Below are 21,261 nucleotides of genomic sequence, written 5' to 3'. Positions count from 1 at the left end.
GTATTGAAACAGACGGACGGACGGACAGACGGGCAGACGGACAGATAGCCATGTGGCTATATCGACTCCCCTATTGATCCTGATCAAGAATATATATACTTTATAGGGTCGGAAACGTCTCGTTCACTGCGTTACAAACTTCTGACCAAAATTACAACACCCTCTGCTAGGGTATAAAAACATGGCTTTTTGAACCCTAAAAAAAATTTGAAATTTATGTATTATATTAGAAAAATCTAATTACAGTGTATCATTAATTCCCCAAATCTGCCTAAGCCTAATTAGTTTTATTGGTAACACAGGGAAAAATGCTTATAAAAGTGCCTTCTTAACAACTTTTAAAGTATTTTGCGGAATATTTTTGGCACCTTATTGCGAAACTATCTATAAAATATCCACCAATAAAAAGAATAAAGAACTTTTTACGAACAGTGTTTAAGGGTTATGGTCGCACTAAAATGTGTTTGCAGTGTAGCCACACCTGTTTAACTGGCATTGGGATTTTCCAGGTCCAGTTGTGCGGTCCCACTGTTTAGTCGGTCTTTATTTTTTACCATTTCCCACCCACCTCGAAATCAGGTAAAAACTGCCCGAAATTACACAATGTCCGAGGAAAAGAAGAACGGCGATGAATTAAACGACCTGCTGGACAGTGAGTACAAGCCATATATTCATATTGGGATCTATTTCCTAACCCTTACATAATGCGCAATACGTCGCCCAATTTTTTACACAGGTGCTCTGCAGGACTTCGACAAAAGTGGTGGCGACAAACAGGAAAAGGCCTCTTCCTCGGATGTAGCGGCTACTGAAGGAGCCGAGGGCTCCGAGGATCCCGATGCGTTTTTCATGTAAGTCACTGGAGGATTCCAGCTCGGCACTTGAACTTTGTATTTTGACCTGTAAACCGCTTTTCAGTGAGCAAGCCAAGGTGCTGGCCGATCGCATGAACACGCTCTTCGGAGGTCCGAACACGCCCAGTGGCGACATACCGCCCCTGCCCCAAGATCCCGACCAGATCATGGCCGGGTTCAAGAAGATGGCCGAGGCAGCTGCGCTCACCTTGAGCGGCGAGAACTCGGCCACCGACGAGGATGTCTCAAAGTATTCCGATAGCATTTCGCAGGCACTTAAGGGCCTGCAGGAGGGCTCCGAGGACCTGGCCGCTCCCGCCTCAGAGAACGACATCGCCAGCATGTTTGGATCCCTGAACTTGGACGGGGTATGCTTCATTTGACGAACACTTGTCACCATCAAACTAATCCCCCTTTAGCAGGCTGGCGGAGGGGATGGCAACATGTTCCTTCCTTTTATGGAGGGCATGATGCAGAGCCTGCTTTCGGCGGAGATTCTGCTGCCCAGCATCCGAGAGCTGCTAGAGAAGTACCCCAAGTACCTCGAGGAGAACGACGCCAAGATTTCGGCTGAGGACAAGGAGAGGTATGCTGTTAACCAACTCCCATAAATACACATTTATTAAAACCCTATATGCGCAGATACCAGAAGCAAATGGAGCTGTATAAGGTGATCGAGGGCCATTTACAAAGCGAGAAGGCCGACGACTCTGCCGCCGTGAAGCGCGAGAAGTTCCGCGTGGTGCTGGACGACATGCGCAAACTGCAAGACTACGGCCAGCCGCCGGCAGAGATTCTGGCCGAGACGGGCGGCGACCTGCCCTTCGGTGATCCTGCTTCTGCCGTAGCCGCCGGTGGACCTGGTCCCCAGTGCCCCACCATGTAGTTAATGGCGGAGCACGGTCGTCTCGTGGTGTGCCAATTGGTTAACTGTTGAGTGTTGCACATTTATTAGGCTAAGCACTTTGTATTTTATTTTATCCCCGACAAAACAATCTGGCGGTCGCTAATGGTTATCAATTTTTTTCAATCGAACTACTATTTTTGTATTATCAGTTGGTTTAATAAGTTCTCTATACCTAAATACAATGCCTCGAAATACAACTAGAGGAAGAAGCGTCGTCGGGACTCCATGGCGTGCCGCTTGTTGCTGATGATCCAGGCGTAGTCTCCGGTCTTGCTGTCGAAGGTTCCCTCCTGTAGGGAACGCAGCTTGAGGGTGAATCGCGGTCCCAGCTCGCGCAGCTTCACGCGCTTGCCCTCTTTGGAGAATTCGTAGCGGTGGTGGCGGAAAAAGATGTAGTCTCGCTGGTTGTGGAACGTCACGGCCCGGCGGCCGCGAAACTCTGGATCGTGATGAAACAGGGCGCCAAGCATGCGACCCACTGTCAGGCCCAAACGGGTGGTAAAATTGGTCAGAATGACTTCCGGCCTGTGCTTAGTTATCTCCTTGTGGTTGCGCTTTATGTCCGAAGTGAGCTTCACGTTAGATACCTTGAAGTGTGCAGTGGGTCCGTTGGGCAGGTGAATGACCAGCAGGCCATTTGGCTTCCTGCGATCTTCGTTGATAATCACCACGTCTGTGAACTCCTCGCGTTCTGCGCTCTTGCAGATCTTCTTCACCGACGACTTGTTCCTGATCTTAACCAGAGCGTTGGGAAATATGCGCGACAGTTCAAGCCCAAACTTGCGCGTCTTGGTCACCGGATTGTCAGCAAAAGTGATCAGCACCTTGGGCTCATAGGAGCGCTCGAAGTATGAGCTAAAGTCGTCTAGTTCCAGCTCTTTTTGCAGCTCCTCGTTGTCGGAGTCGTTGAGATTGGCCACCTCCGTCTGGTCCTTCTCGCGGAGGCTCTCTATGGTGTGTCCTGGATTGGCAGGCACTCCTGCCTTGCGGCGGGCCCGTCGCTCCTGCATCTTTTTCTTATGCTTCTCCTTTTTCATCTTTTTGAAGAGGGCCAAACGCTGTTCCTTGTTGCGCATCAGGCTTAGAGGATTCAAGACTGGAATGCGTGTCTTCTTGTCATCCTCATCCTCTTCGTCGTCGTCATCCTCGTCGTCCTCGTCCTCATCCTCATCTTCTAAATCCTCAACAGACTGCTTTTTGGACAGTTTACTGCTGGAGGCAGCTTCTTCATCGCTGCTGTCGGTGACTGGCTCCACCTGGACATCCACATCCGCATCCTGTGGCTCCTCTGCATCAAAGCTGGAGTCGCTGTCGGAGTCCTGTTCAACCGGCGGAGGTGCTGGTTTTCGCTTAGTTTTAATCATTTTACGTTAAATTGGGAAAAGTTTAACAAATGTAAGCGGCACGTGTTGATGCTCTTCTTCTTCTGCCTAAAACCATTCTCACCGAAACGAGGGAACCTGCTGTTAGCGTCAGTGTTGCAAAACGTTCATGCCGAAACGTGTAGTTTGTAAACAAAAATAATCACTAGAAATGGATTTTCGGGTTTTAGAATTATTTAGCGGCATTGGCGGGATGCATTATGCATTTAAATGTGAGTTGGCAACTTAAAAAACATATACAACTAAAGGATTCCTATACAGATGCAGAGCTAGAAGGAGAAATTGTAGCCGCCATGGATGTGAACACCGTAGCTAATGCTGTTTATGCGCATAATTATGGCAGTAATGTCGTTAAAACCAGGAATATCCAAAGCCTGAGTGCAAAGGAAGTTGGCAAACTGCGGGCCAACCTGCTGCTGATGTCTCCGCCCTGTCAGCCCCACACTCGCCAAGGATTGCAAAGGGACACGGAGGACAAGCGGTCGGACGCACTTACTCACCTTTGTGGGCTCATTCCGGAGTGCAAGGACCTTGAGTACGTTCTCATGGAGAACGTGAAGGGATTCGAGAGCTCACAGGCGCGGAATCAGTTCATTGAGGCTCTAGAGAAAGCTGAATTCCATTGGCGGGAGTTTATTCTAACGCCCACGCAATTCAATGTTCCCAATACCCGATATCGCTACTATTGCATAGCCCGCAAAAATAAGGATTTCCCGTTTGCTAGCGGAAAGATCTGGGAGGAAATGCCGGGAAGCAAAACAGAGGAGCAGACCCTCTCCGAAATCTCAGAGATCGTGGACGAAAATGTACCTTCCGATTTTTTAGTGCCCGATGATGTTTTGACCAAAAGAGTTCTGGTCATGGACATAATCCATCCTACGCAAAGTAGATCTATGTGCTTTACGAAGGGCTACACCCACTACACCGAAGGCACGGGATCTGCATTTACACCGCTCTCGATGGCGGAATCCCATCGGATCTTTGAGCTGGTCAAGGAGATCGACGAAAATAATAAAGAAACTGTAAAATCGGAGGAGGTTTTGCAGCAGCGACTGGATCTCCTGCATCAAGTGAAACTGCGATATTTCACTCCTCGCGAAGTGGCTCGTCTGATGAGTTTTCCTGAGGAGTTCGAGTTTCCCGCAGAGACAACGAATCGACAAAAGTATCGGCTGCTGGGAAATAGTATTAATGTTAAGGTTGTAGGCGAATTGATTAAACTGTTGACCTCTAGATAATAGCCACAGTAAAGTTTATTTAAAATAAATGTATATCCAACAGACTTTTATTAAAAAGTAAATGTTATTATCACTGGTTTATTCGTTTTACTGCTTTAAGCTAAATTTATTATTAAAGTAACCATTTAAAAAAACCCTATTATAAATTTATGAATTACTTTTAAATGGACTTATCACAAAATAACATTTGAAAACAAAAATTTCTTCCCGCCTTATGTTACTAGTGCCGCAAGCCGCTGCGGTATTTTTCCTATAAAAATATATTTTATGAGCTCAGAGACCTGGCCACACTGTCTTAAATTAATCAACATCAGAAGATTAGTTTACGCAGAAAAAAAAACAATAATATTTGCAGTTCTCGCTAGTTGCAAAACTATCAAAATGATTCCGAAAAAAACGACGGTTAAGGACTCACACATTGTGAAGATAGCGGTGGAGCGTGAGAACCATATGGCGCAGTTGATAAACCTGGATCAAAGACATCCCCTAGCAAGTAAGTAAATAAAAGATAATAACTAAGATTAGGATTAGGCAGGAACACTATGCAAAACTCCTTTTAATTAAGCTAAATAAGTTTATTAAAAGGAATAAAACATGATTTTAGTTGACATTTGTGGGAGAAAACCACAAGAAGCAAAAGCCTTAAACCAACGCCCTTTAACATATGTATGTTCTATTGCTATCGTGATGTCAGCGACCTCTCATTTCCATTCCTCATTGAAATTCAAAGCGTTGCTTTAGATAGGTAGTCGCTTTATGGTCACTTATCTCTCCTTCGCTTTCAGGCAAAATTCAGGACATATGCAATGGTTGGTCCATCAGCGATCACCAGAACTACGCCCTCCAGTTCTGCGAGTCCAACAACCAAAAGTACGTGACCGAAAAGAACCGGAACGAGATCAAGAACGGCTCCGTACTGCGGCTGCAGTACTCTCCTTCGAAAACGGCCAGCGATGCCATGGAGGTCCTGCTCAATGGAAATCCCCAGGAAAAGGCTCAGCGCCTCAAGGAGCTAACCTCGCTGAGCACTGATCACACTTTCGCCCTGGAGTTCATCAAGGAGAAGGGTCTGGACACGCTCATTAAGATGATAGAGGAGGGCGGCCAGACCAACGAGGAGATTCTGAACTACAGCCTGGCCAGCTTCGTGGAGTTAATGGAGCACGGCACGGTGTCCTGGGAGGTGCCGGAAAACTCCTTTGTGGCTCGCAACATTGAGATTGTGAGGAACTTCCAGAAGTATCCCACGAACTGCGGAGAGAGCGCCCTGTCCAACCTGGAAAACATTGTCATGTGCAGCAACAAGCACGTCCTGGTAGCCGAGGACATCAAGCTGCAAGACATTTTGCGACTTCTGCAGGAGGTAAACTCACCGGTGATGCGCCAAAATGCAATCGCCCTGCTAAACGCACTGTTCGTCAAAGCAGACGAATCACGCCGAAGAACCATCGCCCACACCATCAGCGCCAAGCAGTTCCGCCTGGCCCTTATTGGCAACGGACTGGGCACCGAGATGACCCACCAGCTGTATGTGTTACAAACTCTGACCCTCGGTCTGCTTGAGAAGCGGATGCGCATGAAGATGAATGCCCAGGACCAGGATGCCCACGAGAAGATTAAGGAGCTACGGCGTATCGCCTTCGACGACCACACCAACGCTTTGAATCAGAGTGACGATCACATCCGACGTGGTGGTGGCTCCGGAGCTGGCAACGTGAACTTTTCTCAGTACTACAAAAAACTGGGATTTAAATGCGATATTAATCCTGCCCAGGATTTCATAGAGACACCACCGGGTAAAGAATTGCTAGAATAATACATATCCTTCCCTTTTTAATCAAAACTTCTCTTTTAGGCATATTGGCTTTGGATTGCATGGTATACTTCGCCCGTAACTACACCCAGCAGTATGCAAAGATTGTGCGGGAGAATTCGTGCCGTGCAGATGAGCACGAGTGTCCTTTTGGACGAACATCCATCGAGCTGGTCAAGGTGCTGTGCGACATCCTGCGCATTGGCGAGCCACCAGCGGAGCAATCCGGCGACTTCCAGCCCATGTTCTTCACCCACGATTCGCCGTTCGAGGAGTTTTTCTGCATTTGTGTCATTACGCTGAATCGCACATGGAAGGATATGCGTGCCACTGCCGAAGACTTTTCCACCACCTTTAGCGTGGTGCGGGAGCAGATCCAACGCACTCTCAAGCTTAGACCCGAGAACTTGGAGGATTTTCGAAACAAGATCGCCTTGCTAACCTATCAACAGATCACAACGCTGCGTCAGCAGGAGCGTACTTCAAAGGAGGAATGCGATTCCACTGCCTCAGCTATTGTGAAACTTAAGGAAAAGATATCGCCCCACATCCTCGAGCTCATAAAGCAGCAGCGGCTTTCGTTTTTGGTGGAAGGTAGGACTCTATCTAGAGAAATATAATTGCGCAATATTATATTTTATTATCTGCTTTTATAGGCACTCGTTTCGCTAAATATTTGCGGGGGACTAGAACTAAGGACAAGTTCTGGTACGCCCGCCTTTCGCCCAATCACAAGGTCATACATTACGGCGATTGCGATGAGAAGAACATACCCACCATGGAGGAGTTGCCTAAGAAGCTGCCCATCAGTGAGATTAAGCAGTTGCTGGAGGGTAAGGAATGCCCGCACATGAAAGAAACTCGCATCAGGAAATCCGCCGTAAATCTGGCATTTTCAATTACGTTCGAGAATATGGAGCACTCTACGTTAGACTTTGTGGCGCCCGACGAAAGCATCTTCAATTACTGGACGGACGGAATTAACGCCCTGCTGTGCCAGCCGATGGTCAGCAAGCAAAAAAACGAGGACTTTGATACACTGCTGTCCATGGAGATTAAGCTGCGCCTGCTGGACACCGAGGGCGTGGATATCAGCAAGGACCCACCGCCCATTCCCGAGGACCCCGAGAACTACGACTTTTGCTTTGAGAGCTAAGCATATCGCACACTAACCAAACGAAATATCGATTCATTCTAAACCCCCATCACCCAAGATACATGCCAAAGTGTACCCACTACATATATTCTTCGATCTGATCTTCTGCTAGTATTACTTGTGCAATTCCCCGGACACAAAATGAACAAACTGGTGCGGGCACTCGCGAGTGGTCTCCTCCTGCCTAGCCATTTAGTGAACTTTTACACCATTTATTATTATAGTAGGTATATAATATAGAGATCATTAAATAACACATTTTATACATAACAATTTTGTACAAAAACTAATGAGAGAAGCGTATCTTTATCCACGGCTATAAGGTAACAAGTTGGAAAAGCGAAAAACCCGGCTAGCCGATGCTTGGACACCAGTCCGAAAGGAAGTATGTCGATTCCTGTTGAAATTATGGAATCTCAGCATTGTAATTATTAATTGTGTAATTTAAAAAAATGTTATGTGCTTTGATTTTAAGTGGGCTAAATTTATATTCCCTTTAAACAGGGTAATTACCAGACAACTAAACCCTATAGATACTTCTTTTCGCATTGATAACTTAATTGAATTTGTAGATGATAAAAACGCACTGGCTGACTTTCGGTTCGACCTTTAAAGCATTCGAGTAAGCACAAAGCTTGCGGAGCAAAACCAAACAGGCAGCCTACCCGAGTGGGTCCTTGGCTGCCTCCTCGCATCATTATCCACGCACGGGCAATTTGCGCCGGCGAGCAGGGGCTCGATCCTAGATCCTTAATCAAATGTTATCCTCCAGCAGAAGGTCGTTGTCATCGCCTCTATCCGGCAGGCAGACGAAGAACTCGAGCAGATTGAGGATGGGACCCCGCGAAAACGGATTTTGGTAGCGACCGCGCTTGTCCCGCAGATACGGATATCGCTTGTAGTTGAACATCTCGTTCGTGGTGAGGTTCATGCAGGCGTGGAGGATCTGTAAATACACAATAATTTGAGCTAAAGAATTTCTCTGGAAAAATAAAACCTACCGAAGTACACGTAAGTATCCAACCAAGTCCGCAGAACACAACCGCCTCAATGAGTCCCAGGACGTAGAGCATTGTGAAGCCCTCAATCATGACGCAGTAGCAGGCGAAGTATATGGTGAAGGAGCAGTTGACAGCGACCGACAGGACGAACAGGAAGAACCACATCCTGTTCCGCAGTCCCACGCAGTTGTAGATAAAGGGGCAGTGGTGATCGAAGTACGAGACGCACCGGTTGCACACGCGGCAGTGCTTGGCCCTCAGCGGACGCAGGCACCTACAGCTGTGGCACAACCGGGTCAGCATCACATTCCGCTTCTTCAGCTTGTCGAAGTACGGGATCTGCTTGATGGCCCGGTAGTAGGCATCCGAACTGAGTGGTATGTACCCCGGATCCCGCCGATTGGCAATCGCCCAGCTAATCCACATCACTGCGTTCCAATAGATGAAGCAATAGTGCGACCTTCTCAATATGTTCCAGGTAATGGGGATAGCACGGATCATGTACATGGGGTAGCCCCACAGCAGCACCGAGAAGAGGAACAGGAACAGCGGTCCCTTGGAGTCCCCCGCTCCGCCGAATAGCCAGCCCCAGCTCTCCGAAACAGAGGGAATCCAGCGAGACTTCTTCTTCACCTCTCCGTACAACAGACGCACCACATCCTGGTGCTGATGAGCCTGGGCCAGCATGATCGGCGTCTTTCCATTCTTGTCTCTTGGTTCCAGATCCAGCTGCGATTTCTCACACAGCAGACGCACACAGGTCATATTACCCGAGAGGCAAGCCAGATGCAGTGGCGTCGATCCAAAGTTGTCCGTCTTTTGGAGTTCCACGCCGGAGTACATGAGTAGTCTCATCAGATCCGCATGCCCCTTGTAGGCAGCCCAGTGGAGGGCCGTATCTCCATTGATATCCGTCAGGTTGTTCAACGCTCCCATTCCCAAGAGATAGGCGGCGGTAGCTGTCCGGCCGTACATGCAGGCCAAGTGAAGCGGAGTCAGTCCCTTGAAATCCGCCGCATTGACGGCTACTCCTGCCTGAAGGAGAACCTGCACGACAGAGACATGTCCCTTCCTGCACGCCCAGTGGATGGGCCGCGGGCCCTGCGTTCCCAAACAGGGCAGATCGATGGGTGCAGTGCGCTCGATGAGATACCTCATCAGCTGGACATTCCCGTTCAGGGCTATCCAGTGGGCGGGTGTGTAGCCATGACGATCCCTGGCCGACAAACACTCCAGGCCGAACTTGTCCACCAGGTTCTCCACTTCGCTGACCTCCCCGTTCTTGATGATGTCGAAGATGTCGTCCAGATTCACAGTGGTTGCCCCATCCAATCCCTCAAAAAGAAGCACGTTTTCATGGTCCTCCACGCCCCCACCGCCGTGTCCTCCGCCCTCCCCGCGTCCAGTCAAAGGGGGCGAGTGCGGCCGGTGATCCAAGTGGATGTCGTCGGCGTGGGCGTGGCCATCCTCCTCCGCCACTACCATGTTGCAGGAGGAGGAGGCGGTCAGGGGTAGCGCCCAAACGCTGCGCGCTGCCCCCGGACTTGGGTGCACCTTCGAGGCCATGTAGAACTCGAAGTCTACGCCCAGACGGTCCGCCGTTCCACCGTTGCCTTGATGCAGGGGGTTTTCCAGTAGATGTGCAATCTTGTCGCCTTTTCCCGTAACGCTCGGACCGAAATTTTTAGTTTGCTTGGCCAATTTTAAGCGGAACACGCTAGGTAAACACGACTGCACTCGATGGCAAGGAAATTATGTCAGCACTGTGAGAAAATCAATAGTTAGCCCGAATGGCAGGACTCGAACTGGGGCAATTTTCGAACTCGAGTTGGCGCCAAAACGGTAACAGCTGACCGTTATTTTCGGTGCCACAAGCGCAGTGTGGCCAACATGGCTTTGTCATGCCGAAACTCAGATTCAAGGTGCTCCCCTATATTGAAAAATTTGCGCCCTGATTTAAAATCGGACTGCAGACAACACAATTATTTCCGGTAATCGGTAGGAGGAAATAAGTATTTTAACGTTTTTGAATGTCAACTATTTTATTTTTGGAAAACTTTTTTAAATGAATTGTCATAGTCTAAAAATATGAAACCTTTCTTATTAAATTTGATCGCCCCGCTTAATTTGGTAGTCTTTGGTAACAAATAAATGTATTGGAAAACAACTTACATTTATTTTAAGTCAAAATAACAATTAATATAGGCTTAAAACAATTTTTTATCAATGCAACACTTTGAATTCCATGCGCAGAGCTTACAAATACAAACTAATTTGATAGGATTTATTTTTGGGCACCTTATTTTGAAGATAATAAAAAATCTTAGGTACTTTAGGTACACAATCAATTCCCAGGTGGGCATTTTGCATTTTTAAATTGCTTCCGATCCACTTTTAAAGCAAACTTTCGATGTAGAAGCTCTTTCGCCACCTGGTAACACTATCGGCTCCTTCTCTGATTAATTTGTTTCGTAAAAAATGGGTGACAACGTGGTGACGGAACTGAATAACTTGGATTTGAACAAGCAAAAGGCATGTTAAACTCTTTCCGAACTGCATTCCAGTGTATGAGAAGTGCTAGATAGCCAAGTTATGTTGAAGCTGGCGCCCCAGGGCGGCAGATTTTATAGCAACTTAACCCGCATTTGCCAGCGAATTGTGCCGAAAATTCAGACGCAGCTGAATTCACCAAAACAACAGCAACAACAACAATTGAAAGAACAACAGCACAACTACGCAACTTTGGTTGGTGTTTTAAGCTCTAAAGAATTGACCCTAACTTCAAAATATATTTTTCTGATTCTGGCACGTGTAAATGTTATGTTTTTGTGAGTGTATGTGTGTGTACTGTGTGCAATGAATCAGTGCCGGCTGCTGTGACGTCACTAACAATCATTCACTTTCGTGCTAAAAAGTATCCAGTTATTGCATCAGCTAAAAAGATAACCAAGATACGCTCAAAAACAGCGCGAGAGCAAGAGATAGGTTCTACGAAAAAAACGCCGAAAAGTCTTGTCATTACCATTGCTTTGTCCCAATTGTTTAAACACCAAGAACATCAGTCGAAAGTAGATACCGTAAAAAGCGTTTGCCTAATTGCATACGTAGCAGTAATTCAGACACTTAAAATTTCCGTTTTATTGATTTTTTCATGGATTTTCAGGCGACCAAGATGAAGAAGGAGAAAAAGGAGAAGCCGGCCGGCGCTGGAGACACTCGCAAGGGTAAGGATTAATGTAAAATAAAATGAATAAGTCCGAACATAAAATTCCCATTACTTTCTGTCGTCTTGTAAAATATGTACGTCCTATATAATGTATGTTTAGCTCCTTGCAACATCTACATATGTATGTAGAAATCAAACGTTTTCCTGCCGCAAACAATTCTTTATTTTTTGGTGGTTGAAGAAGGAAAGAAAGTGGGAAAATTATGAAACAAATTTTCTGTAAATGACCTAGACATGATCTAATTCCTGCTTTCCATTTTTTCAGAACTCAATCCATGGCCGCAGTACATCGAGGAGCGCAATGTATTCTGGGAGAAATGTAAGGCGGAGTACGCGGCCGAACTGGCGGCCAAGACGCGGGAGGCCATCAAGGTCACTCTGCCCGACGGCAAGCAGGTAGACGCCACCTCCTGGGAGAGCACTCCGTACGAGGTGGCCCGCGGCATTAGCCAAGGTCTGGCCGACAACACCGTGATTTCAAAGGTGAATGGGGAGGTCTGGGACCTGGACCGCGTCCTCGAGGGCAACTGTACGCTGCAACTTCTCAAGTTTGACGACCCGGAGGCGCAGGCCGTCTTCTGGCACAGCTCCGCCCACATCATGGGCGAGGCCATGGAGCGCATCTACGGTGGACACCTATGTTACGGGCCGCCCATCGAAAATGGTTTCTACTACGACATGCATCTGGAGGGCGAAGGGGTAAGTAATACAGTCTTTCTTACTAAATAAACGAGCTAACAAGGCAGTTAATATCAGATCTCCACCAACGACTACGGAACCATGGAGTCCCTCGTCAAGCAAATCGTTAAGGAGAAGCAAAACTTCGAACGCCTGGAGATGAAAAAGTCCGACCTGCTTGAGATGTTCAAGTACAACGAGTTCAAGGTGCGCATTCTCAACGAGAAGGTGACCACCGATCGCACCACTGTCTACAAGTGTGGCTCTTTGATCGATCTCTGCCGCGGACCCCATGTCCGCCACACCGGCAAGGTGAAGGCCCTTAAGATCACTAAGAACTCCTCCACTTACTGGGAGGGCAAAGCCGACGCCGAGACTCTACAGCGCGTCTACGGCATCTCGTTTCCCGATCCCAAACAGCTCAAGGAGTGGGAGAAACTGCAGGAGGAGGCGGCCAAGCGGGATCACCGCAAGATCGGTCGCGAGCAGGAGTTGTTTTTCTTCCACGAGTTGTCGCCGGGGTCGTGCTTTTTCCAGCCGAGAGGAGCACACATCTACAACACGCTGATAGGGTTCATTAAGGCGGAGTACAGGAAGCGCGGTTTCCAGGAAGTCATTTCGCCCAACATTTACAATGCCAAGTTGTGGATGACTTCTGGCCACTGGCAGCACTATGCCGAGAACATGTTCTCCTTCGAGGCCGAAAAGGAGAAGTTCGCGCTCAAGCCTATGAACTGTCCCGGACATTGCCTCATCTTCGATAACCGCAACCGATCGTGGCGAGAGTTGCCCTTGCGCATGGCCGACTTTGGAGTGCTTCATCGCAACGAACTGTCTGGTGCTTTGACCGGACTAACTCGCGTGCGCCGTTTCCAGCAGGACGATGCGCACATCTTCTGTGCCCCCGAGCAAATCAAGAGCGAGATGAAGGGCTGTTTGGAGTTCCTGAAGCACGTGTACACCATTTTCGGCTTCTCCTTCCAGCTGGTTCTGTCCACTCGCCCGGAAAATTATTTGGGCGAGCTGGAGCAGTGGAACGATGCTGAGAAGGCCCTGGCCGAGTCACTCAACGAGTTCGGAATGCCCTGGAAGGAGAATCCCGGCGATGGAGCCTTCTACGGACCCAAGATTGATATTACCATTATGGATGCACTGAAGCGCGCACATCAATGCGCCACCATCCAGCTGGACTTCCAGTTGCCCATTCGCTTTAATCTCAGCTACATCGCCGACGATGGCGAGAAGAAGCGGCCAGTGATTATCCATCGCGCCATCCTCGGCTCAGTGGAGCGCATGATCGCCATTCTCACGGAGAACTTCGCCGGCAAATGGCCGTTCTGGCTGTCACCGCGTCAGGTGATGGTGGTGCCAGTTGGTCCTGCCTACGACCAGTACGCCCAGTCTGTCCGGGATCAGCTTCACGATGCCGGGTTCATGAGCGAGGCGGACTGCGATGCCGGCGACACAATGAACAAGAAGATACGCAATGCTCAGTTGGCCCAGTTCAACTTCATCCTGGTGGTGGGCGACAAGGAGCGCTCGTCGAACACCGTGAATGTGCGCACCCGGGACAACAAGGTGCATGGCGAGGTCTCCGTGGCGGAGCTGATAACCAAGCTGCAGAAGATTCGCGACGAGTTCATCGCCAACGAGGACAGCTTCTAAGACTTTATTTCGATCTATTTATCAATGGTATACTTAAAATTTGCATAGCAAAGCAAGTACGCATTTTTTGTTCTTTCTATGTATTTACGCTTATGAAAACGGAAATCACAAATAAAAACCAAATCCAAACCTAATTTATTATATTATTTTGTAGGCTTAGTGTGCTGATTATGGGTCAAAAAATTGACCTTGGGTCACTTTTTAGTCATACAAAAAAAAAAAAATAAATAAAACCACCTGGTAAAAGTAAAATATTTAATTATTAAAAATTTTGAGTCATAAAAAAAAATATAAAATATTTGTGATCTCAAGTTTTAGTTTAACAATTTATTAAGTTTTAATTGATAACAAAATGAACTGCATTCTAGATTTAATTACCCGATTATGAGGTTCCCACTTCATGAAGGCATATCTTTACGATCCAGGTTAAGCCTATTACACTGTAATTTCTTGTGGAATTCGTCAGCAATTTCGAACTAGTCATGCCAATACACAGGTGTGCAGTTCATTCAAGAACGATTTGAACCGGTAACACAACCTGAAATAGATAAGATACGACGCCCCAAATATCATGAAACCCTCTTTTGGGGAGGGAATTGGGAGAGGTGTGAGCACCCACATTTTATGAGTCATGCTTTGGGTTTGTTTTTTTTTTAATTTATTGCTAATATATTGTATACTTTTCATTTTCATAATTTGATTTATTAAAAATTGCATCCATAGTTTTATGTTTTTATTCAATTATCAATTTTGTAAGCTTTTGCTTTTCGCGTAAAAAATGCACAAAGTTCTCTCGCTAATCGAAGCAAAAATCGTTAATAATGTTGTTAAGTGTTTTCTCTGCTCGTGCTGCCTGTCTGTTTCAGTTTTAGTCATAAAAATACATATTATATATCTGTGTATATTTATTCATAAGATGCACGTGGCCAAGTCCTATGCCATCCAAATTTCCAGTTAGCAGTCGCGCACGCTGTGCTAAAAAAACCGAACCAAGATGGGCGAAACAAAAGCCGCAAACAGAACAGAATGGGGCTAAAATTGGAAACAAAGTGCCTGGCTGGTGGAATCATTGAACACAGGCTGGCTGCGTGGTATCTACGACTGTTGGAGATGCCGAGAGCTGGAATGTCGGAGGATCCTGGGCCGCCTGGCCTGACATAAGTACATGGTTGGGTTTTTTTAGGGTATCGGAAATGCACAACACTATATTCTTAACTGGTAGCTAACTCGCAAATATTACTCTGATCTTGATCCCTGATCTCGTGTCAATGAGTTAGCATTCACCTACGCTCGGGATTAGCTCGTCTGCACTGCTCAATTAACATTAATTAGTTAGCCGATTTCGTTAATTGTTGTTTAGTCTATTTGCCTTTGCTATCATTTGTTACTTTATAAATAAACTTAAACGTAAAGTGTGTATGTGTGTATAGATGTTGAGGAATCCGCCGTAGATCCAGCCACATACACCTGACACCTGTGTACACTAGTGCTGTTGGCCGATCTCCTGCTCCTGCTGCTCAAAGGGGAGGATGTTTGTTGTGTCGGATTGGTTCGGCTCAACCGGTTCTAGCAGGCGCAGCCGCCCTCGGGATCCTTCGTCTCGTTGGGCGAGTCCTTGAGCACCACCTCCTGCATGTCCTCCGAGGGCTTGTTCTCCGTGGAGTCCATGCCGGGCAGTGCCGCAGCCACCCTCCGGAACAACTGCTTCACATTGTAGCCGGCCTTGGCGCTCGTCTCGATAAACATCACGTTCAGCTCCTTCGCCTTGCGCTCACCCTCCTCGGTGGACACCTGACGCTTGTCCGAGAGATCCGTCTTGTTGCCCACCAGCATGATGATAACGTCACTGCCTCGCTCCGTGCGCACGTCATCGATCCACTTTGAGGTCTGGTGAAACGAGTTGGTGTTGGTGATGTCGTACACGACGACGGCCACCGTGGAGTCACGAATGTAGGATGGGATCAGGGAGCGGAATCGTTCCTGGCCCGCCGTGTCCCACAGCTGCAGGCGCACCGTGCGATCCTCCAGGTACATCGTCTTCGAAAGGAAGTCGATCCCAATCGTCGCCTGGTACGTGTTGTCGAAGCTGTCGTACATGAATCGAGTGATCAGAGATGTTTTCCCCACACTTTGCTCGCCCAGGAAGACCAGCTTGAACTTCCGCAGCGGATTGCCAAAATCTCCGGATGACATCTTCCACGTACGTGTCTACTTTTTCTTAATTACGGGTTGGCTGACCTCTCTTCTCGCTCCGCTCTCCACTTTCCACACTCCTCGGCTGCGCACTCTCCACACTCCACCCCTCCTCTCTGTTTATAATGGGGCTGGGCCAGCGGTTTTCGGGGCCTTTTCGCACTGCGATTTCGCTGAAAGCACGGCTCCTGGTTGATGCACTTGCTTTCTAAATGCTGTCGTTTATCTAAGGCCCGAATTCCGGTTGAATTAACTTTGCAAATAGCTTGGTTAAGTCGTGGAAAAATTACGGCCAGCAAATCGTCTCTGCTTCTTCTTCAACTTCTGACTCAGTTGCTGTGTGACCATGGCGGGTAAGAAATACCGAAAATACAAAATAGTGAATGCCCCTTCAAAAAAATACTAGAAAGGTGAATAAGTAAGAGTATATTTGTCATATTCGCTTTAAAAATTAAAAAGCTTTGTTAATGGTGAATCGGCAGAATTAAAATATTAAAGTACTTATTCTTTTTCTCTGTACTATTGTAAACAGCGATTTCTGAGGAATCTCTCCCAACATTTTGGGGAACGAGAATTCGGTGACAACTCTGAAATAACCGTTAAGTAATGTAGACCAAATACATAAAGTACTAAACAAACATATTTGTATTTTAAAATGAAAGTAGTAAACTTTAAAATAATAATTTATTTTTAAAAGTTATAAAAAAAGTTTTTCGAAGAAAACTAAAAACAGTGAAATATCTTTCGTGCCAAAAAGGGATGAAATGCAATACAACAAAATTGGTGAACAGTGATTTTCAAATGTAAATACTTGACTATAAAAATGTTTAATCTCCAAAAGGTGAATTGCGATACTTGAGATATTAACGTAGTTATTTTCCCAGCCTATCGGTGCAAGTTGACGTACTTCTCCCAAAGAGTCACAACTCGGGCGTCGCTTAATCTTCAATTATAATAAGCGGTTATCTGAAGAACACGGGTCTTAATTGAAAGCCTTATCTGCTGGCGCTGGCGAAATTTAGTATCGCGAATTAATTTAAACAGCCCTCGATAAAGGCCGATGTAAACAGTTCCGCGAAAACTATGATAGCGAACGGACAGCAAACGAAGTGTCGTCCTCGGGCGCTGGGCAGTGTGATCCTGCTGGTCCTGAGCCTGTGCCAGGTGTCCGGAGTGGCCATCGCCCAGCCCGAGGGGCGTGTGGTGGGCGGCAGTGCGGCGGCGGAGAACAGTGCTCCCTACGCGGTGTCCATGCAGTACGGTGGAACCCACTATTGCGCGGCTAGTATCCTGAATGCCAACTGGCTGGTGACGGCTGCTCACTGCCTGACCAACAGTAACCAGGTCCTGGGCAGCACCCTGGTGGCGGGCAGCAATGCGGTGGCCGGAACAGCCAGCACCACGCAGACGCGGAGCATCACCTACTTCGTGATCAACGATCTGTACACTGGCGGAACCGTGCCCTACGACATCGGACTGATCTACACGCCCACCGCCTTCGTGTGGTCCGCTGCTGTGGCCGCTGTAACGCTTCCCTCCGCCGGAGTGGTTCCCACCGGCACCGCCAATCTCTACGGGTGGGGCAGCATCAGCACTACCAACACCGCCTCCTATCCCTCGACCCTCCAGGTGGCCACCAATGTGCCCATCATCTCGCTGAGCTCCTGTGAGTCCGCCCTGGGCACCAAGGGCAGCGATGTCCACTCGACAAATCTCTGCACCGGTCCTCTGACCGGCGGTGTCAGCATTTGCACCTCGGATTCGGGAGGTCCTTTGGTCCAAGGCAATGTCCTCATCGGCATAGTGTCCTGGGGAAAGTTGCCCTGTGGCCAGGCCAACTCGCCGTCGGTCTATGTGCAGGTATCCTCGTTTATTTCCTGGATATCGGCCAACCAACAGGCGCCCTAAAGTCCCGAATTTAAACCTATTTTGTCAATAAAAGCAATTCAAGTTGTGCCACTAGTGGTCAGTGACTTAAACGTGAGAATTTCCTTGGCATTGCAATGACTTTATCACACAGTTAGTTTATCTTATCAATCGTAGGGAACGAAAAATTGTCAGGAAAGGGGTCTATCTGATTTGAAATGTATTTCTCACATATTTTTGGGCTCAGCAAAACCACCCTTCTAAAGCCAATCGATCAATAAAACTTTTGTTTAATGTAAAAGTTCAAAACTTATATTAAAATAATACATACCTTTGTTGCTTTAATGTATATGCGCACTTTTTGAGATAAAAGCATTGTATTGAAACGAAGTTATATCTACAATTTTTTTTAATATTAAATTATTATTTTTTTTTAATAAATCTTATTAAAATAAATGCTTTTTTCTATTTTGTAGCAAATGATTATGGCCAAGTCACGGAAATCAAAGGAAAGTTTTTCGCAGAAACTTTTCTGTAAATAGTTGTGGTCATATCACTTTGCGTCAATAGAAACAATTAAAAAAAGCAAAGATTGCGAATAAATAAATATTACTTTTTAATAATCAGTTACATTATTTAACAGTTACCGAGTAAAAGAAAAAGCGATCTATTCGTATCGAAGGGGAATCCCACCAAGATCTCGAATAAAATGACAAACTTGAGATATTGCAGAACTCATGTTTGTACATCTATCTGTTTCGTAGACAAAGTCTTTCACTACAAGAGTATAATAAGTATATAATATATATATATATAAATGCCCACTCGGACTTCTTCTAATCTTAAATTATAGTAGGAGCTTATCTGTAAGACAACGGCCCTAATTGAAACCCCTTATCTATTTTGATGGCTCGCGTGAAATTCTGTATCGATTTAATTTAAAAAGCAGTCAATGCAGGCGATGTAAACAGTTCTGCGAAAACCGTGATTGCGAACGGGCAACAAACAATGTGGCGCCATTATTCTCTGACCATTTTCCTTCTCCTGGTTCTGGGCCTCTGCCTAGGATCGGGATTCGTCTTCGCCCAACCCGAAGGACGCGTGGTGGGCGGCACGGCGGCGGCGGCCAACAGTGCTCCCTACATAGTGTCCATGCAGTATGGAGGCACCCACTACTGCGCTGCCAGCATCCTGAACACCAACTGGCTGGTAACTGCTGCTCACTGCCTGGCCAACAGAAACCAGGTCCTTGGAAGCACCCTGTTGGCGGGCAGCATTGCGGTGGCCGGAACAGCAAGCACCACCCAAAAACGCTCTATAACATACTTTGTGATCAACGATCTGTACACCGGCGGAACCGTTCCCTACGATATCGGTCTGATCTACACACCCACCGCTTTCGTTTGGACCGCTGCAGTGGCTCCCGTCAAGCTGCCATCGGCCGGAGTGAGGCCAACTGGATCGGCCAACCTCTTCGGTTGGGGCAGCACCAGCAAAACCAACAGCCCCGCCTATCCCAAGACCCTCCAGGAGGTCAAGAATATTCCCATTATTAGCCTTGATTCCTGTGCGAAGGCGTTGGGCAGCAAGGGAGCGGATGTGCACACCACGAACCTGTGCACGGGTCCTCTCACCGGCGGCACCAGCTTCTGCACCTCGGATTCGGGAGGTCCTTTGGTCCAGGGCAATGTCCTAATCGGCATCGTGTCCTGGGGAAAGTTGCCATGCGGTCAGCCCAACTCTCCATCTGTTTATGTTCAGGTCTCTTCGTTTATTTCCTGGATAGCAGCCAACCAAAAGTTATAAACTTTCGATTCTAAAAAGTAAACTGAATAAAGATCTTAAAAATAAGTGCAAAGTCATTACGTGCTTATTATTGAAAGAACACTCAAGAACGAGGAAGCTGCTAATTTAAGATTGTTTGCTTAACTTGGCCATGACTTTTAAATCGTTACCCGTTTCTGTGTCAATTTTCAACGACTGTACAAGAATTTTGGAAAATTAGTTAGAAATCACTCTTTAACTAATGTTTGTGTCAATTTCTACTGTTTCATCACTACTTTTATATGTCCGCTGTTTACAATAGTAAATAAGGACCAAATCTTTATCTTTATTAAATCTAATCTCATTTTTAAATAAAAACGAGGACGGAAGCTAACTTCGGCAAGCCGAAGTTTTAATACCCTTGCAGACTTTGACGAAATTGCTAAAAGTGAAAAAGTAGCGAAAGGAATAAGGTATACATAAGTAAACTAGATTTGCATCGTTTCAAGTCAATTGCTTTTATACTGCAAAAATGTCATATACAAAAGGGATACTTTCGCAGCCTTTAACAATTTTTCCTATCTCCTTTAAGATATAGACTTCCGAGCGGCAAGCGCTTTTACCCTAATCAAGATATGCGTAAATAAATAAGAATTGGAAAAATTTATGTTAGTAGCTTACACAATGCGCGAAATATTCTGATAATCATCAAATTTGGACCGATTTCACCCTATTGTTTCTATGGGAGCTATAGGATATAGACGTCCGATCGGCACGCGCTTTCACCTTGATCAATGAATGCATAAAAAAATAGGATTTGGAAAGATTCATGTCAATAGCTTGTATACTGCGTGAAATATCCTAAAAATCATTAAATTTTAACCGATTTTACCCTTTTGTTCCTATGGGAGCTATAGGATATAGACGTCCGATCGTCACGCGCTTTTACTCTGATCAAGGTACGCATAAAAAAATAAGATTTGGAAAGATTTATGTCAATAGCTTTTCACTGCGCGAAATATCTTCCATTCTTGCAAGTTATATCCGATTGTTCCTATGGGAGCTATAGGATATAGACATCCGATCGGGGCGGTTTTCAAACTTGATCTGCGTACACTTGTTTTAGGACGACTGTGAAAGTTTCAGATCGCTAGCTTTTAAACTGAGCTCGCAAATGGTATTGAAACAGACGGACAGACGGACAGACGGACGGACGGACAGACGGACAGACGGACATGGCTATATCGACTCCCCTATTGATCCTGATCAAGAATATATATACTTTATAGGGTCGGAAACGTCTCCTTCACTGCGTTACAAACTTCTGACCAAAATTATAATACCCTCTGCAAGGTATAAAAATATATGACTCATTATACCCTTGCAGAGGGTATTATAATTTCAGTCAAAAGTTTGCAACGCAGTGAAGGAGACATTTCCGACCCTATAAAGTATATATATTCTTGATCAGCATCACCAGGAGAGTCGATCTAGCCATGTCCGTCTGTCCGTCTGTCC

General features: G+C 46.5%; 9 protein-coding genes across 12 annotated transcripts; 6 read left to right on the top strand and 3 right to left on the bottom strand.

Moving 5' to 3' along the window:
- Positions 1-497: 497 nt before the first annotated feature.
- Positions 498-1,889, top strand: LOC108043659 (peroxisomal biogenesis factor 19). Of its 2 annotated transcripts, none has more exons than XM_017122460.1 (5): positions 498-652; positions 737-851; positions 919-1,222; positions 1,274-1,440; positions 1,497-1,889. In XM_017122460.1, exons 1-5 carry the CDS (start codon positions 604-606, stop codon positions 1,738-1,740), a joined length of 879 nt encoding a protein of 292 aa, XP_016977949.1. In that variant the 5' UTR covers positions 498-603; the 3' UTR covers positions 1,741-1,889. The 2 variants fall into 2 exon arrangements, with proteins under 2 accessions (XP_016977949.1, XP_016977958.1); XM_017122469.1 differs by having other exon boundaries at positions 499-652; positions 1,277-1,440.
- A 6-nt stretch (positions 1,890-1,895) lies between these two features.
- LOC108043650 (probable ribosome production factor 1) lies at positions 1,896-3,211 on the bottom strand. The gene has a single exon (XM_017122448.2). It carries the CDS (start codon positions 3,123-3,125, stop codon positions 1,959-1,961), a length of 1,167 nt encoding a protein of 388 aa, XP_016977937.1. The 5' UTR covers positions 3,126-3,211; the 3' UTR covers positions 1,896-1,958.
- A 32-nt stretch (positions 3,212-3,243) lies between these two features.
- On the top strand, positions 3,244-4,416 carry LOC108043469 (tRNA (cytosine(38)-C(5))-methyltransferase). Its single transcript, XM_017122188.1, has 2 exons — positions 3,244-3,355; positions 3,405-4,416. The coding sequence occupies exons 1-2, from the start codon at positions 3,295-3,297 to the stop codon at positions 4,379-4,381; spliced, it is 1,038 nt and encodes a 345-aa protein (XP_016977677.1). The 5' UTR covers positions 3,244-3,294; the 3' UTR covers positions 4,382-4,416.
- Positions 4,417-4,667: 251 nt separating this feature from the next.
- Positions 4,668-7,640, top strand: LOC108043598 (engulfment and cell motility protein 1). The gene is made up of 4 exons (XM_017122375.1): positions 4,668-4,874; positions 5,167-6,177; positions 6,237-6,788; positions 6,851-7,640. Exons 1-4 carry the CDS (start codon positions 4,763-4,765, stop codon positions 7,348-7,350), a joined length of 2,175 nt encoding a protein of 724 aa, XP_016977864.1. The 5' UTR covers positions 4,668-4,762; the 3' UTR covers positions 7,351-7,640.
- Positions 7,641-7,760: 120 nt separating this feature from the next.
- LOC108043605 (probable protein S-acyltransferase 23) lies at positions 7,761-10,211 on the bottom strand. The gene is made up of 2 exons (XM_017122388.1): positions 8,352-10,211; positions 7,761-8,296 (listed from the first exon to the last, which is right to left on the bottom strand). The coding sequence occupies exons 1-2, from the start codon at positions 9,915-9,917 to the stop codon at positions 8,105-8,107; spliced, it is 1,758 nt and encodes a 585-aa protein (XP_016977877.1). The 5' UTR covers positions 9,918-10,211; the 3' UTR covers positions 7,761-8,104.
- A 572-nt stretch (positions 10,212-10,783) lies between these two features.
- LOC108043634 (threonine--tRNA ligase 1, cytoplasmic) lies at positions 10,784-14,054 on the top strand. Of its 3 annotated transcripts, none has more exons than XM_017122427.1 (4): positions 10,784-10,883; positions 11,515-11,575; positions 11,843-12,276; positions 12,334-14,054. In XM_017122427.1, exons 1-4 carry the CDS (start codon positions 10,830-10,832, stop codon positions 13,918-13,920), a joined length of 2,136 nt encoding a protein of 711 aa, XP_016977916.1. In that variant the 5' UTR covers positions 10,784-10,829; the 3' UTR covers positions 13,921-14,054. The 3 variants fall into 3 exon arrangements, with proteins under 3 accessions (XP_016977916.1, XP_016977909.1, XP_016977925.1); XM_017122420.1 differs by having other exon boundaries at positions 10,798-11,096; XM_017122436.1 differs by lacking the exon at positions 10,784-10,883 and adding an exon at positions 11,401-11,419.
- A 546-nt stretch (positions 14,055-14,600) lies between these two features.
- Positions 14,601-16,450, bottom strand: LOC108043684 (ras-related protein Rab6). The gene has a single exon (XM_017122491.1). It carries the CDS (start codon positions 16,111-16,113, stop codon positions 15,487-15,489), a length of 627 nt encoding a protein of 208 aa, XP_016977980.1. The 5' UTR covers positions 16,114-16,450; the 3' UTR covers positions 14,601-15,486.
- A 680-nt stretch (positions 16,451-17,130) lies between these two features.
- LOC108043449 (trypsin delta) lies at positions 17,131-18,092 on the top strand. Its single transcript, XM_017122163.1, has one exon. It carries the CDS (start codon positions 17,197-17,199, stop codon positions 18,019-18,021), a length of 825 nt encoding a protein of 274 aa, XP_016977652.1. The 5' UTR covers positions 17,131-17,196; the 3' UTR covers positions 18,022-18,092.
- Positions 18,093-18,116: 24 nt separating this feature from the next.
- On the top strand, positions 18,117-19,841 carry LOC108043439 (trypsin-like). Its single transcript, XM_017122152.1, has 2 exons — positions 18,117-18,132; positions 18,926-19,841. Exons 1-2 carry the CDS (start codon positions 18,117-18,119, stop codon positions 19,783-19,785), a joined length of 876 nt encoding a protein of 291 aa, XP_016977641.1. The 3' UTR covers positions 19,786-19,841.
- Positions 19,842-21,261: the final 1,420 nt, after the last annotated feature.

This window comes from Drosophila rhopaloa, unplaced genomic scaffold (genome assembly GCF_018152115.1).
Source record: "Drosophila rhopaloa isolate 14029-0021.01 unplaced genomic scaffold, ASM1815211v1 contig_2, whole genome shotgun sequence".
NCBI classification, from domain to species: Eukaryota; Metazoa; Arthropoda; class Insecta; order Diptera; family Drosophilidae; genus Drosophila; species Drosophila rhopaloa.
Note: the sequence above shows the minus strand (reverse complement) of the source record. Positions and strands in the feature narration are given on the sequence as shown.

Coding starts and splice junctions, on each gene's coding strand:
- LOC108043684 (XM_017122491.1), bottom strand. CDS start 16,113: ATGTCATCCGGAGATTTTGGCAATCCGCTGCGGAAGTTCAAGCTGGTC.
- LOC108043605 (XM_017122388.1), bottom strand. CDS start 9,917: ATGGCCTCGAAGGTGCACCCAAGTCCGGGGGCAGCGCGCAGCGTTTGG. Junction 8,297..8,351: donor GGATACTTACGTGTACTTCG/GTAGGTTTTATT, acceptor GTGTATTTACAG/ATCCTCCACGCCTGCATGAA.
- LOC108043469 (XM_017122188.1), top strand. CDS start 3,295: ATGGATTTTCGGGTTTTAGAATTATTTAGCGGCATTGGCGGGATGCAT. Junction 3,356..3,404: donor GATGCATTATGCATTTAAAT/GTGAGTTGGCAA, acceptor ATTCCTATACAG/ATGCAGAGCTAGAAGGAGAA.
- LOC108043650 (XM_017122448.2), bottom strand. CDS start 3,125: ATGATTAAAACTAAGCGAAAACCAGCACCTCCGCCGGTTGAACAGGAC.
- LOC108043449 (XM_017122163.1), top strand. CDS start 17,197: ATGATAGCGAACGGACAGCAAACGAAGTGTCGTCCTCGGGCGCTGGGC.
- LOC108043634 (XM_017122420.1), top strand. CDS start 10,944: ATGTTGAAGCTGGCGCCCCAGGGCGGCAGATTTTATAGCAACTTAACC. Junction 11,576..11,842: donor CGCTGGAGACACTCGCAAGG/GTAAGGATTAAT, acceptor CCATTTTTTCAG/AACTCAATCCATGGCCGCAG. Junction 12,277..12,333: donor TGCATCTGGAGGGCGAAGGG/GTAAGTAATACA, acceptor AGTTAATATCAG/ATCTCCACCAACGACTACGG.
- LOC108043659 (XM_017122460.1), top strand. CDS start 604: ATGTCCGAGGAAAAGAAGAACGGCGATGAATTAAACGACCTGCTGGAC. Junction 653..736: donor ATTAAACGACCTGCTGGACA/GTGAGTACAAGC, acceptor TTTTTTACACAG/GTGCTCTGCAGGACTTCGAC. Junction 1,441..1,496: donor TCGGCTGAGGACAAGGAGAG/GTATGCTGTTAA, acceptor CTATATGCGCAG/ATACCAGAAGCAAATGGAGC.
- LOC108043598 (XM_017122375.1), top strand. CDS start 4,763: ATGATTCCGAAAAAAACGACGGTTAAGGACTCACACATTGTGAAGATA. Junction 4,875..5,166: donor TCAAAGACATCCCCTAGCAA/GTAAGTAAATAA, acceptor CTTCGCTTTCAG/GCAAAATTCAGGACATATGC. Junction 6,789..6,850: donor GCTTTCGTTTTTGGTGGAAG/GTAGGACTCTAT, acceptor CTGCTTTTATAG/GCACTCGTTTCGCTAAATAT.